Source organism: Brienomyrus brachyistius, chromosome 2 (genome assembly GCF_023856365.1).
Source record: "Brienomyrus brachyistius isolate T26 chromosome 2, BBRACH_0.4, whole genome shotgun sequence".
Classification (NCBI taxonomy): domain Eukaryota; kingdom Metazoa; phylum Chordata; class Actinopteri; order Osteoglossiformes; family Mormyridae; genus Brienomyrus; species Brienomyrus brachyistius.
The window spans coordinates 6,385,729-6,398,706 of NC_064534.1; the positions used below are offsets into that span (position 1 = coordinate 6,385,729).

General features: G+C 49.1%; 1 protein-coding gene and 1 long non-coding RNA gene across 10 annotated transcripts in view; one reads left to right on the forward strand and one right to left on the reverse strand.

Moving 5' to 3' along the window:
• The window catches only part of pdlim5a (PDZ and LIM domain 5a), a 68,675-nt gene that overhangs the window by 38,090 nt on the left and 17,607 nt on the right, over nt 1-12,978 (forward strand). For 3 of the 9 annotated variants that reach the window (XM_048984758.1, XM_048984759.1, XM_048984760.1), the window contains exons 4-7: nt 7,115-7,151; nt 7,633-8,093; nt 11,393-11,413; nt 11,546-11,560. In XM_048984758.1, coding sequence (XP_048840715.1) covers nt 7,115-7,151; nt 7,633-8,093; nt 11,393-11,413; nt 11,546-11,560 — 534 coding nt within the window. Of the gene's footprint in view, nt 1-7,114; nt 7,152-7,632; nt 8,094-10,364; nt 10,385-11,392; nt 11,414-11,545; nt 11,561-12,978 lie in introns of all 9 variants that reach the window. The other 6 variants (XM_048984763.1, XM_048984766.1, XM_048984761.1 and 3 more) reach the window with 6 other exon arrangements.
• LOC125713696 (uncharacterized) lies at nt 1,143-1,712 on the reverse strand. Its single transcript, XR_007383633.1, has 3 exons — nt 1,639-1,712; nt 1,357-1,437; nt 1,143-1,247 (listed from the first exon to the last, which is right to left on the reverse strand). It is a non-coding gene; the product is annotated as an uncharacterized LOC125713696 (long non-coding RNA).

Below are 12,978 nucleotides of genomic sequence, written 5' to 3' on the forward strand. Positions count from 1 at the left end.
TATGAATGCATTATGAAGCTGCACTGAATGTTCTATGAATGCATTATGAAGGTGCACTGAATGTTCTATGAATGCATTATGAAGCTGCACTGAATGTTCTATGAATGCATTATGAAGCTGCACTGAATGTTCTATGAATGCATTATGAAGCTGCACTGAATGTTCTATGAATGCATTATGAAGCTGCACTGAATGTGCTATGAATGCATTATGAAGGTGCACTGAATGTTCTATGAATGCATTATGAAGGTGCAGTTAATGTAAAGCATTACCAAATTCTTGAGTCAGCTTTTTCATCTGCACGAGAATGAGCAGGGCACAGTGTGTGAACCGACCCAGAAATTTATAGCGAGGAGGTTTGTCCCAATTCAACTGCTCTTGTCTTTTTCATGGTTCTGCTTTTTCCTCTCTGTGTGTAATTAAATCCATCTTTGCTCTCCATTCATCATATGTTCATGCGAATCCTGTCCAGCACTCCCCCCGGCATTATGCCTAAACATGGTGATATTTACCTCGTTCTTCATTCCTTATGGATGCTTGGGTGATAAAGGCATTTTATTTCCAACCCTTGCCACCATCAGTGTGTGGATTCTGTTTGAAGTGAGTCTTGTTCTGCTCTCATATTTTGGAGGCAGCCCTGTTTGAAGGTTCTAAACGTTTTATTTAGCTCGCGTGTAAGCTGTTGGTACTGAGAAAACGAAGCATCATGGGAAACCCAAGGATGCCACCGGAGATTTGGATGGTCACAGCAGGAAGAGGTCAGGGCTCAGTGAGAGAACCGGGAGGTCACTCCGTTTCGCTCTAAAGTTGTGCTGCAGCAGTTGCCCCAGGCTCCGTTCCTGTTACTGATTAAAGGCACTGCACTCGGTGTTTATGAGGTGATTTGGTGGAGCCTTTCCCTACCATAGTGATTATAGCTGAGCCAAGGCTGTTATCAGGCTGAGCTAAACGCTTTTTTCAGCCCTTTGGAAGTCGTGTGTCATGGAATTTACTCCACACACCACGGAAAAGCGGATTCATCCAGAGTTTCCTTCATAATAATGCTCTCTCTGAGTGGCAAAATCTTATGCCCATTGCCTCCATAGGCTCCTATTGAAGCATTTTAAGACACAAGAGCCTCACGTGGTTGGCACTGGGTAGCCCTTTGATTTTCCGTGCCGGTTCAGGCTTCCAGGGAACGCACACGGAGCGCGCCCAGTGTATTCCTGGCCAGAAAGCAGTTTCCACTTCTTTCCATTGTATCGGACCTGACCATCAGGAAAAATAAATATCTAATTACCGCAATTAGCCTCCAGCTGCAGGCCTGAAAGGTTTCGCCTGGCCCTTGCGTGACCCCTATTTTGTGGGGATGTTTACCTGTGGTGAAGATCCTGGGCCAGGAGGGTCCTGGTTTTCCTGTCTGTGCTCCTGACCAAAGGCCCCAGCCTCCCGGCATTCCTGGGATCGCATGCACAGAAGGACACATGGAAACTCAGGTTTCCGGGTAGCCGGGGAATTTAAATTAGCTGTTTAAGGAGAAATTGGTGAATAATGCGACATCTGCTTTGGAAAACTACTTCGTTTAAGCTGACTTAAGTCTTGAGTGTGTTTTGGATGAAGAAATGGTGCAGATGAGTAAAAAGAAACAACAGATCTCACCGCATTCCCTTGTCCTAGCTTACACTCTGACCGCGCTCTGTCCTGTTTATATCCCTCCCTCAGCCGCCTGCCACTTTTCTTCTATCCTGTTGACAGCTCATGGGAGTTTTACTTACACAAAAATGTTCTGAGGGCAGAATGAAAAATGATTGGTTCAGAGAAATAGCCAATCAGATTGCAGGGGAGGTGGGTCTAAGCAAGTAGAAGAGGTGTTAGCAACCAATCAGTTTCTTTGGCCCACCTCCTCTACAGTCTGATTGGTCATCTCTCTTAATCAATCATGTTTCATTCTGCCCTCAGAACATTTTTGTGTAAGTAAAACTCCCACAAGCCTGTCGACAAGCCATTGCCTGTAACATAGAGCCTTTCCAACCTGCTATCTTTGTCTGCATCAGTCATCACAGAGCCTCGAAAGACCCTCGTGGTCACCAAAAGGTCACGTTCCACCATTGCTGTCCCTGATGCACAGCCCCCTGGGATTTGTGGTTCAGACGGGTCTTGGTGGAATTTCACGATGGACTGTAGCCTGTGCGCCGGTATTTCTGGGAATGCGTAAGCAGGGCAACAGGTGAGGCAGGATGACAGGTCGGCTGACTAGCTCTGAACGGCACCTCAGCTCCCCTCCCAGCAGTGCCCGTGTCGTGACCCCGTTCACTTGGAATTCCAGCTCCGCCCTCTATGTATACGTGGTGTGAAAGTCATGAGTTTATGATCTACATTCTTGCAGCAATCCCTCCAGGCTCCAACGGGCTATTTTCCGAGGTTGCCGTATTAGAACATGGGAATCTCAGAACAGGTCACATCTCTTCCTAAAAAGAATGCTGTTTCATAGCAGCCGGAGTGAACGTAAACACTACAGGTGTGGCCCTATTAGGGCACCTTTTGTGAGGCTTTGTTGGGCTGTTTTGGAAATTTACTGCTGCGTGAGCTGCTGCGTGAGGTATGTGAAAATCATACAAGTTTGTGAGTAATAACAGCAGCTTCCGGTCACTTAGGCCTCGACGAGGGACGCAGGAACCCACTGTGATCCCATCTTCATCATGCTGGCAGATTTTACCTGATTTTTATTTAGTTTATCTAGTCACGTCACTTCACCTGGAATGTGTGTCTGTAATCGGAAGATCACGGGTTCGAATCCCATCTTCAGTAGGCTAATCACATGACCTTTGGGCCACTGAGCAAGGCCCTTAATCCCTGAAATGCTTACGGGGCGATGGATAAATGGCCCGGTTCTGTCCTCCGACACCATACTTTGCTGTCAAACGTGTGTGTGTTAAAAGAGAGAATGGGGAATATGTAAAAAGTAAAGCATTCCAATGTACCTGTAGTCATACTTGTACAAGTGGCAAAAGAGAGCCCGCAGTTAGGCGAACCGGCGCCTCCTAATTGCCCGTGCGTCTGATGTGCTCTGTGATGGACTGGCATCCCGTGCGTCTGATGTGCTTTGTGATGGACTGGCATCCCATTCAGCGTCACCTACCTTGTCAATATGGCTTCAGGTTCTCTGTGACCCTGAATTGAATAAGCAGTCGGGCTGGATTTTGTTTTGGCTTAACAAAGCATATTTTTGAGTGTCGGTAATTGCTGTTGCAGGGTAATAATTAACATACTGGCACGTTATCTTGACTTGAAAACAACTTGATTACGGATGTTTTCTCCCATGACGGCCTTTGGTGTTGCCTAGCTACTGAAATGGCTGCTGAATGGCTCTTTACTTCTCCTAGTGCACATCTTCCTCATTCATCTTCCTCATTCATCTTCCTCATTCACTTTCCTCTAGTTCGGTTTTGTCTCTCATCTTCCTCTGCCTTTATTTGGGTTTTCTTTGTCCATCTCTGTCTCCTTTTGCTTTGAAGACATACGTCGCCTTTACTTCTGTTCAGAAAGCCCCATTCTATAGAGCTGAGTTTCGCTTCTCTTTAAATCTCTGCAATCAACTCTCTCCTGTCTGGTGTGAAGGTGCCTCCCCTGCACTCAGACAGAGAATGATCCACAGCACATTTTCAGAAGCTGGGCTTGCATGGCTACAGAAGGACATCATACCAAAAAAAGGTGGAAAAAAAAGTTTGGTGATTTAATGTGCCGCGCTCTAGAAAGCTTATGTAGGGATTTCAAAAGGAGCCCAAAATGTATTCGAATAGCCAACTGAAAGCTTAGAGCTGCTCCAATGAGAAATTCCAGAAGTAGCATGTAGGGGGTGCCATCGAGCCTCTCCTGAGGGGTGGGAGGAGATTCATCCGATGCTCTCTGTATGGCTACCCGTGCTGCCATGTGGCTTGAATGAGCACATTTCTTCCACTGACTAATTCACAAGACGTGGGGCATGCTGGGTAATTAATGTCAGTGCCATGAGACATACACTATGCCGTCACCCTGCACTCCTGCATGTGGATGCTCTGCGACGGGCAGCTAATACCACAGGAGCTAGAGTCTGGGCCGTGACCCGCGGACAGAGCCGCCGTCGCCAGCACACAGGACCCAGCCCATCACGCTGGGCCGAGAACAAAATTTGCTGGAAAGTTCTGTACACTCTCCCGAGTGACGCTCACCTGGGGCAGGCACGGTGTCAGCGATGCAGGAGTCAGCAACCCATGAACTAATGCGCTGGAGCTTGACATCAGAAGAATAACACAGGAAGGACTGTGGTAAGACCGAAACAGCTACCACGGCCCCGGGGGGGTGTGGGGGTCCTGGGCGGGGCTGGGGAGATGTGGGTATTCCAGTGACGCAGTGGCACTCAGAGGATTCTGGGTAAAACATCCAATCAGGCGCGCAAAACAAGATGCAGTGCTTTGCCATGTACTGGGAATAAAAGGTGCCCGTGACAGTTTTGGGGCTCCGTTACAGATAGCCTGCCCTGCCCCCACCACCCTGCCCTGCCCCCACCACCCACTGCCTCTCCCCTTTTCCATGGGTGCTTTCCTGCTTCCTGACATTCCTTCCTGGAGTCCTGGGCATCATTTCGGGCTCCTGTCTGCATGCACTCCGTCTGACCCTCACCCCACTCCGCATGGGGCAGGGGGGGTCTAAACAGGGGCTATTTTAAGCACACTGAGTTAACCCCTCCTATACTTTGCTCTCTTAAAAAAACAAAAAAAAACAACCTATTTCTGAGTCATTCTTTCTTGCTGAGCTGACAGACAAGTACTTGGTGGGGGGGGGGGAGGGGGGGGGGGTTGTCAGGAAGGACAAATCACCCATTGAGGCTCTGTTTGGGGCGCTGACATCCATCCTTGGTGTGCTATACTCTAACATAAATTGTGCAGTGCGATTAGCAAATTGCTGCCCTGCTCTAATAAGGCAGGGGCCTGGGAAGGACCCCCCCCCATGGGAGGACAGCGGGATGGTGCTGGTGATTCATGGGAGAAAAATGAGGCTGTCTAGACTTCATCACGTAACACTGGGGGCATTAGGGTGCCAAGTGGTTTCATCTGGGGGCAGAACAACAGCTGTCAGATGCAGAGGTTAAAAGGCCACTTTTGCTGGGTTTGCTTGCGGCGTTTGGGCATCGTCGAACTACGGGGAATAATGGGGTTTTGTGTAGGTCAGGAGCTCTGGGGAGAAGCCTTCATAGCCTGAGAGGATCAGCAGTGTCTGCGCCCAACATTCAGCTCAGTTCAACTCAGTTTATGTTGATATAGCGCCTCTCACAGCAGAGCTGCCTGAAGGCACTCAATAAGAGTGTGCAGCAGTCCATTGTTGCTTCTTTTATACAAAATGGTGCGTGACACAGGGAAGGAAGACATGTAAAGAAAAAGGCAGGAAGGAATGGCAGAAGCCGGAGGAAAGGAACCAAAAACTCCGGGTTTCAAAAAGGGCTTCCCAGCTTGGCCACCTGACAGAGAGCTGGGCCTTTGCTTACCACTCAGATGGGCACATGATGGGGTGGTGGCGGATGAGGGCACGTCACCCGGAGGATTCTGGGAAGGTCCCAGGAAAACACTGGAAGGATTGAAGGCGTCACCGTGAGCGTATCGCAATTTAATTTATGTGCTGTGTTAAGCATAACTTTACTGGACATGGATCGTAATTCTCAGGGCCGCGTCATTTCTAGAATTTACCGAAGCCCAACCAGGATCATTTTGCTTATTCTGTGTGATTTTTTTTTTTCGCGATTGTTTTGGCTTTTCCGGGCAGTGAGCTTTAGTCCTGCCCCTCGTCGTGGCAGCAAGCCCAACAGTGCTCAGTAGAAAACGTTGGTTCCGAGGATTTGGGTCAAGTCTTTACCTGCACTATGCTTAGATTTTCTGTATTTTTCTGTATTTTTCTGTGCTGTTTCACATGCCCCTCCTTAACCTCCAGATAAAAATGTTTTTTTAATAACACACAGCTTTTCAGCTTTTCGCAATTTCAATTCACTTATGCCATGATGCAGAATCACTGCGTAGAAGTGAGCCAACACATCAAATTCGAGTATTTCAGCATTTTTTTTGAGTGTTTCAGAGCGTTTCCTTTGCCAAAACTTTTGCCAAGACTTTTCATGCAAAGTGTGGCAGTCATGGATGTGGCAGCGTGATATTTGGGGGGGGGGGGGGGGGGGGTTACGGGCCAAAGACGGGGCGTGAATTATTTCTGGGACTTGATAGTGTGTTCCAGAGCGTTCAGTCCAATAGACCCTAGGGCACATTGAAATGTCACCCTGGGGGAGATAGGGGATCCCCACAGGGGAGAAGCAGAGTGACAAATAAAGGGAGCTGAACCTGTCCTTGTCCCTGCCACTTCATCTCTCGTCCTGTCATTCTTGTTGTCAGGGACTTGTTATGCGTTGCGATGGATTGCGGAGTGTGAATGATGGCAGACGTCAGTGCTGATAGCGTCGCTCACGAAGGCTGACAAGTACACACTGTGCCGTAACCCGGGGCCTGGCCAAGGCGAGAGCCAGCTGAGTGGCTGCTATGGGCCTGGCCACCACAAGGGGGCCCCCGTCAGCCCATTGGCTGTATAAAACAGAGATACCGTGCTTTCATTGCCTTCCATTCCAGTGAAATGAAGCAAAAATACCTTGACTGAATACGTTTGTCGGATGGCGGGTACTTTTTGGGGAAAACAAAAACTTGCAGATATCAGCACAGGGAATACTGATGGTTCGAATTAGGCACTGTAGATGGAAAGACGGTTTAGATGAGAAAAGTGATGTGGAATGTCGGCTGTTTAGCTACTGAAACACATGCGGATGGGTAGTGCTAAAAGTTGTACTGCAGCGAACCAGGAGGGGGCGCTTGACCTGTGGTGGCTTCACTTTTTTTGATATCTTTCGGTGTCTTTTTTTTTTACAGTTGATGGATCAATCTGCCAGAGTTAAAAGGAAGATAACGAATGACAACCCCCATGTTTCCTCATTTCCAGGATTGTGGTGCCTGGGCGGTTTGGTGCCCTCTGCTGGAGGATGTTGGATTTACATGTGGAGTAAAGTAACAGGTGCTGGCATGGGTATCAGGTTTCTGAGAAAGCTTTCATGGTGTTCTCGTTTCCACAGGGCCTCCAGCCTTCCTGCTGCTATCGCTCCAGCCAAGGTACGTGGCTCTTCTGTTACCGTAAACCTAAATACATTTTATTGGGTGGGATTACATACAGATGGAATGACAGATACTGATTGAGTAATCAGTGAAATATTCAGCCGCTGTTACGTCCATTACCCTCAATAGTAAATGTGGTACTGGAATGTAAAATGGAGCCACAGGGCCTACAGCTGGAGAAGAATGCTCTTTATGGCAGGAATGTTGGCATGGAAACACAGAGTGACATCACTAGGTTTCTACAGAATGACGTCACACTGTGGCAACACTGCACTGTGTGTTGGTGGAAGTGTTGCATGCTAGGACCACAGTTAACGTCTGACTGCCGGTGCTGATGTTTGTCGCTCTTCTCCCATGATGCATTGCCATTAACCATAGCAGTGTCAACACGTTACCCAGCACGTGTCCTTGCCAGCCGGAAATGACAGCCTTGCATGTGTGTATGAGGTCCCTGCATGTGTTTACCCCCCCCATGTAGGACGAGCCTCTGGAGCTTGTTAAACCCGTGCCCATCACCCGACCGGCTCCACCCAGCTGTACGCCCACCAACTCCGCCCCCGGCGCCGCCCACAACAAAACTGCCCGTCCCTTCGGGGGCAGTGGCAGCACCAACGGCTCCATCTTGGCGCCAGCTGCCTATGTGGCTTCTATTCCCTCTGCATCTTCCGCTTTCACCCCTGCCACGGCTGCTCAGGGACCTCCCCCCCAGCCTCCATTCCGGACTGGCTCCGCCTCCTCCTCCTCCTCCTCCTCCCCCTTGCACGTGTCCCCTGGCTCACCCGCCAGGGTGACAGTGCCCTGTTCCACCCCGGTGCCGCCACAGCCCTCCGTCTACAACACCCCCATCAACCTCTACTCCAATGAGAATGCCTGCGAGGTGGCCATGGGCCAAAGGCGGGGCCTGCTGGAGAGCCAGGGCGGAGCCATACAGCACAATGGGTAGGTGTCGTTCTCCCCGCCCCCTGATTGTGACCCCGCCCCCTGGCTGTGACCCCACCCCCCCTCACATTGCTTCCTTCTCACATGACCTGCTGGCACCGTCCATCAGCCCAGGTATGTTTCCTGCCTTGCGATACCACTGCAGACAGGGACACGTCTTCCTGACAAGTCCACCAATCTGACTGGCATTGATCTCTTCAGAAACAGAACCTTTATTGCAGTCCAAAAGGCTGTCTGGCAGCCCATAATAATCCCACGCGAAGAACGAGAGCCAGACAGCGTGAACATGCAGCATGGCGCTGATTCCCCTCTGCGATGTCTGACATTCTGCTGGGCCGCCAACGTGCTGAGTCCATGCGTTCATGCATCGCATTTCTCAGTAAGAGGTTGCTGCACTAGTGATTTTCTGGATGGTGCATTTGTGGAGGCTGACAGTTTGGCAGCACTGTAGACCCACACTGTCTTGGATGGCATCCCACCAAGGGAGGTGGAGCCTGTCCACCATGGCCCCCACCTGCAGATGCCGCCCCCACTCCACATTTTTGGGGTCAGGGAGCCTGATTCATGAAGCATCATTGACACAGAACCAGTCAAAACTGGATTGGACTCAGAACGGGTCCCTGTGGCACCGAGCCAATCTGGTCAGTTCCCTGTGTCCTCGCCGTACCTTGGAGCTCTGCTGCCGGGGCCAGCCGCTCGCTGCCTGCGGCCTGTGAGGTTCTGGCACTATTCATGTGCGGGTCTCAGTCCGTTGGGGCCCTTTCTCCATGTCATAGGGTTCCTGCCTCCGCATTACGTGACTAATGCTCTTAGCAGACATTTGCCTCTTGGTTTTACGGTCATTTCTAGTTGTGCACGCGTACGGCATTAAATTTATATCCAGCAGATGGCGCTTCCAGTGCCGAGATGCTGCTTGGGGTGCATGTGGGTGAATATATTGCGGCTCGAGGTTAAGGTTAGGTCTTAGCCCGCCCTGCAGTTCATCTGCCACACTACAATATAAATCGGTAATATTAGTGGAGGAAGGGAATCTTATGAACATCGGAATGAAGGAGTTTTCAGTTCTTATTAATGTTTCTGTGTGACTCCCCCCCTTCAAAGTCCGGTAAGCGGGCGGGTCGGCCCAGGTGAGGGGGTCCTCCTGGTAGCACTTTGTCGTGTCCGCTGCATTCCATTCTGCTGTCAGACGTGGAAACCTCTGTCCCTTATATCCTGCCATTGTTAATATAATATCTTACAGCTGTTGGAATGCAGACATGTACTGTAAAATCCAACCATATGCTCACACACACACACACACACAAGTCATGTGCTCACATGTTGTCTGTCTCTCTCCTGTAGCACAGGGACACCTTCGGGACTCGTTTTTGTACATTTTTAACAAAATACTCCCGGTCAGGAATAACAGATTTGATAAGTGGTGAAGCACACATCCTCTCTGCTTCACTGACTTCCGCTAGCGACGTCCTAAATTAGACACTGCAGCCTCGTTGGCCTCGCCGACCTTTCAGGATATGAAGGGCTGCCAGGTTCACAGGGCCTCCAGATCCAAAGGCAGAGCTACAACCTCCTGGTTCCGTCTCTCCCGGGTTTTCAGCTCCCCCGTCTCCCCTATGGACCCTTTAATGGTGCGTAACCAGGAGTGCAAACAGTATTGCTTTCTCTTCCAATCCCGCCAGCTCTTTGAAATGCCATAATGGGGGGCGTGGGGGGGAGGGGGGGGGGCTTTGTGAGTGTCCCTCCCTCCTGAAGATGCCGGAGGAAACAGCTGTCGTGCCCGTGAAAGGAATCTCCTGTGTGCTGTAAGCCAAAGACCATCTGCATGTAGGAGAACATGAGGAACCAGACCCAGTTCCCCTCGGTACGAGCCACTCCTGCTTTCAGCCGGTCTGCTGAAAGCACCTCATTAACCCAGTTTTTTAGAAAGGCAGGCTGTAATTTACACTTTATGAACGCTGGCGGACAGCACTTCTCAGTGGTACAGCAACGGCGGCTGTCCAGCTTTCAAACCAGCAGCCTGCTGGGAGATGGGCTGTAAATTGAAGAGCTGCCACAGTGTGGCGCCCCGCGGGCCTGCGGCGGTGGGGAGGGGCCTGGCCTTGGCGTGAGTTGGCATGCGTGTGCTGTCTGAGCCTGCGGTTTCCCTGGGGCCTGCATGGGTGGTCCGAGCCGTGGTTCTGTGATTTCCTGACTGACCTGTGCTCCTCTCCCTCTTCTCTCTCTTTCTGTCACTCTCTTTCTCTCTGTCTTTCGTCCCCTTGCGCCTGAAAGGCCTACACTCCAATCACAAAGTCAGTGGCCGTGCAGTTGGGTGTTGTGACGTGTACTGTAACACGTGTGCAGTTGTCCTAATACACATGCGAGCGATGCGCACAAGGGGGCGCTCCACAGCTTTGAGAGGCAAGGCTGGAGTAGGAGATTAATCGGCCTGGTACAGAAAGGCCTTCTATTCAGACCCACACAGAACACCCTGGCCCGTCCCTTTGCAGGCCATGTAGTCTGCTGTGTCATCAGCGGCTTGGCTTCTCATTGGCTGCCATGGGTCACATGGGTTGCTTGGTCACAATAGTAGTAGCAGATAGAATCAGGAACTATCTGAATGCTTGTGCAGTTATTGAGAGACTGAATGCGCTTAGTGAATAAGATTGTATGTGACATTATTTGTAACAAGTCTATGAGTGTATTAAATTGTGCTTGTGTTGAGTCTATGTTCGAGTATGTTTGAGTCTATATCTGTGTTGAATCTCTTTTAAGGTGAGATTATGTTTGCAGTGAGTCTGTGGGTGTGGGATTGTGCTTGAGTATCTGTGCATATGAAGTTGTGTGAGTACGGGTGTTTCTTAGAAGTCATGAACACAGCTTGTCAGCACATCCTGTCTGCTTCTCCACACCTCTGCCTCAAGACGGGTGTTTTGTGCTTAAATGCTCGTAATGATCTCCAGAACGACACAGCCAGCTTACATGTAACTCACACCAGCGTCTATGAAAGCTGGTATTTATGAAGCCTGGATTTTAACAAAGCTGTAGCGCCCCCTGGTGATGAGAGATCAGAATTTCAGTTTACAAACTTCTCTGAGGTGTGATTTCCTCTCCTTGGTGTCCATGTTGTCCTTCCAGCTTGGCATCCAAGATTAATAGCTTCGGTTGTTTTTTTTGTGCGCTGTGAACACACCTAACAGCTTTGTTGTGGCTCGCCAATCGTTTTTTTTTTTTTATTTTGTTTCTGCATGCTGCACTGCCTCTTTCACCTGCTCTTTCATTCCTCTTCATCCTTCTTCTCTTGTTTTTGTCTTCTCCAGTGGACCCCAGAGCATTCTGAAGTGAGTACTGCCCCTGAATTTTTCTTTGTGGTATCTCAGGTCACTCACATGCTACTAACAATGCCCTTTATCCACCTTCTGACTTTCACGCTCCGTCTCTCTTGTGTTTCTGCCATCCCTCTCGGCGACCAGGAAAACTCCTCCAAGGTAAAACAGACTTTCCTTCAGCCAAATGCTTCTAATGAAAACATCTACTGCAGATTTATGCGATAAAATCCCACAAAACGGCTACTGTTTCATCGTCTGTCATTCAGCGTCAAAGCTGAACGTTACGTTAATAAAACTCAAGGACGTGTGAACATGCAAAGCAAAGACTCATCAGCAACTCACCAAACGCACACAGATACCAGAGAAATGAACCAATATGTACGTGGTTCAGTAAAAATACAAAACCTCCTAGTTTTATTCATTTAAGGGGATAGTTAGATGCAGGACTGACAAGAAGTGGGATGATATGCAGGTGTGATTTTTGCTGGCTATACTCTTAAAATAAAAAAAAATGTTTTCAGTATCAAAGTTTGGTCTTCACTGCAAAGGTTTGTGAATACATACCATGTGTTGATCAAAGGAGATTTCTGACAACCGCAGAAAAAGAGTTGCTGATATACATCAGGCTGGAAAAGTTCAGAAACCGATATCTAAAGACTTTGTGCCATACCAATCCACTGTCAGGCAGATAATGTACCATTGGAGAAAATTCAGTACCACTGTTACTAGAAGAATGTTCTGAGTGTGAATCGGGCCTATACCATCATATTTATGTTCTGCGAGGAACAAACACTGTTCTCCAGCATTAGAACCTCATCCCGACAGTGAAGCACAGTGGAAGCACAACACTGTCACAGAAAAGCGTACACCTTTGCTAGAGTTTTGTACCGCAAGGTACAAACTACGTTAATTTATCCCCAATGGTACACAAATGTTTCCCGGAGTCCATTTCTACTCCCTGAAAGGTACATTTATGTACAACTAGGGGACAGCAGGCAGACGCTTTGGGGTATAGCCCAGTGACAGGAATTGTACCTTGGAAGGTACAAATTGGTACCTTTTTCTCTGACAATGCATCATGGTTTGGGGCTGTTTTGAAGCCTTGGGACCAGGGTGGTTTGACATCAGTGAGAGAACTGTCAGCGCGCCAGCAAATTCTACAGGGGTGAGGCAGGGCGTGTGCTCATGAACAGAAGGTGGGTCTTAAACCAAGACAACGGCGCTGAAAACACAAGTCAGTCCACCACAGGATGGTTTAAGTGGCAGAAATTTTCCATTTCGCAGTGAGTCAAAGTCCAAAACTTAATCCAATATAAATGTTGTGGCAGGACCTGAAATGTGGCGAAAAGCAGGCTCACCGAAGGGGTTTCTCCAAGGAGAATTGGGTCTAAATTGCTCATAGCTGATGTGTGTGTCTGATCTGCTCAGCAGTTCCCATAAATGTTGGGTTTAAGTCACTGCTGTTCCGTGGTCACATCCTTTACCCAACAAAGACGTTCAGTGTTGGTTCATTTTGATGAATAGGTGAATGAGGAATACATTTTATGTGGACTTCCAGTAACATTTTAGACTTTAGA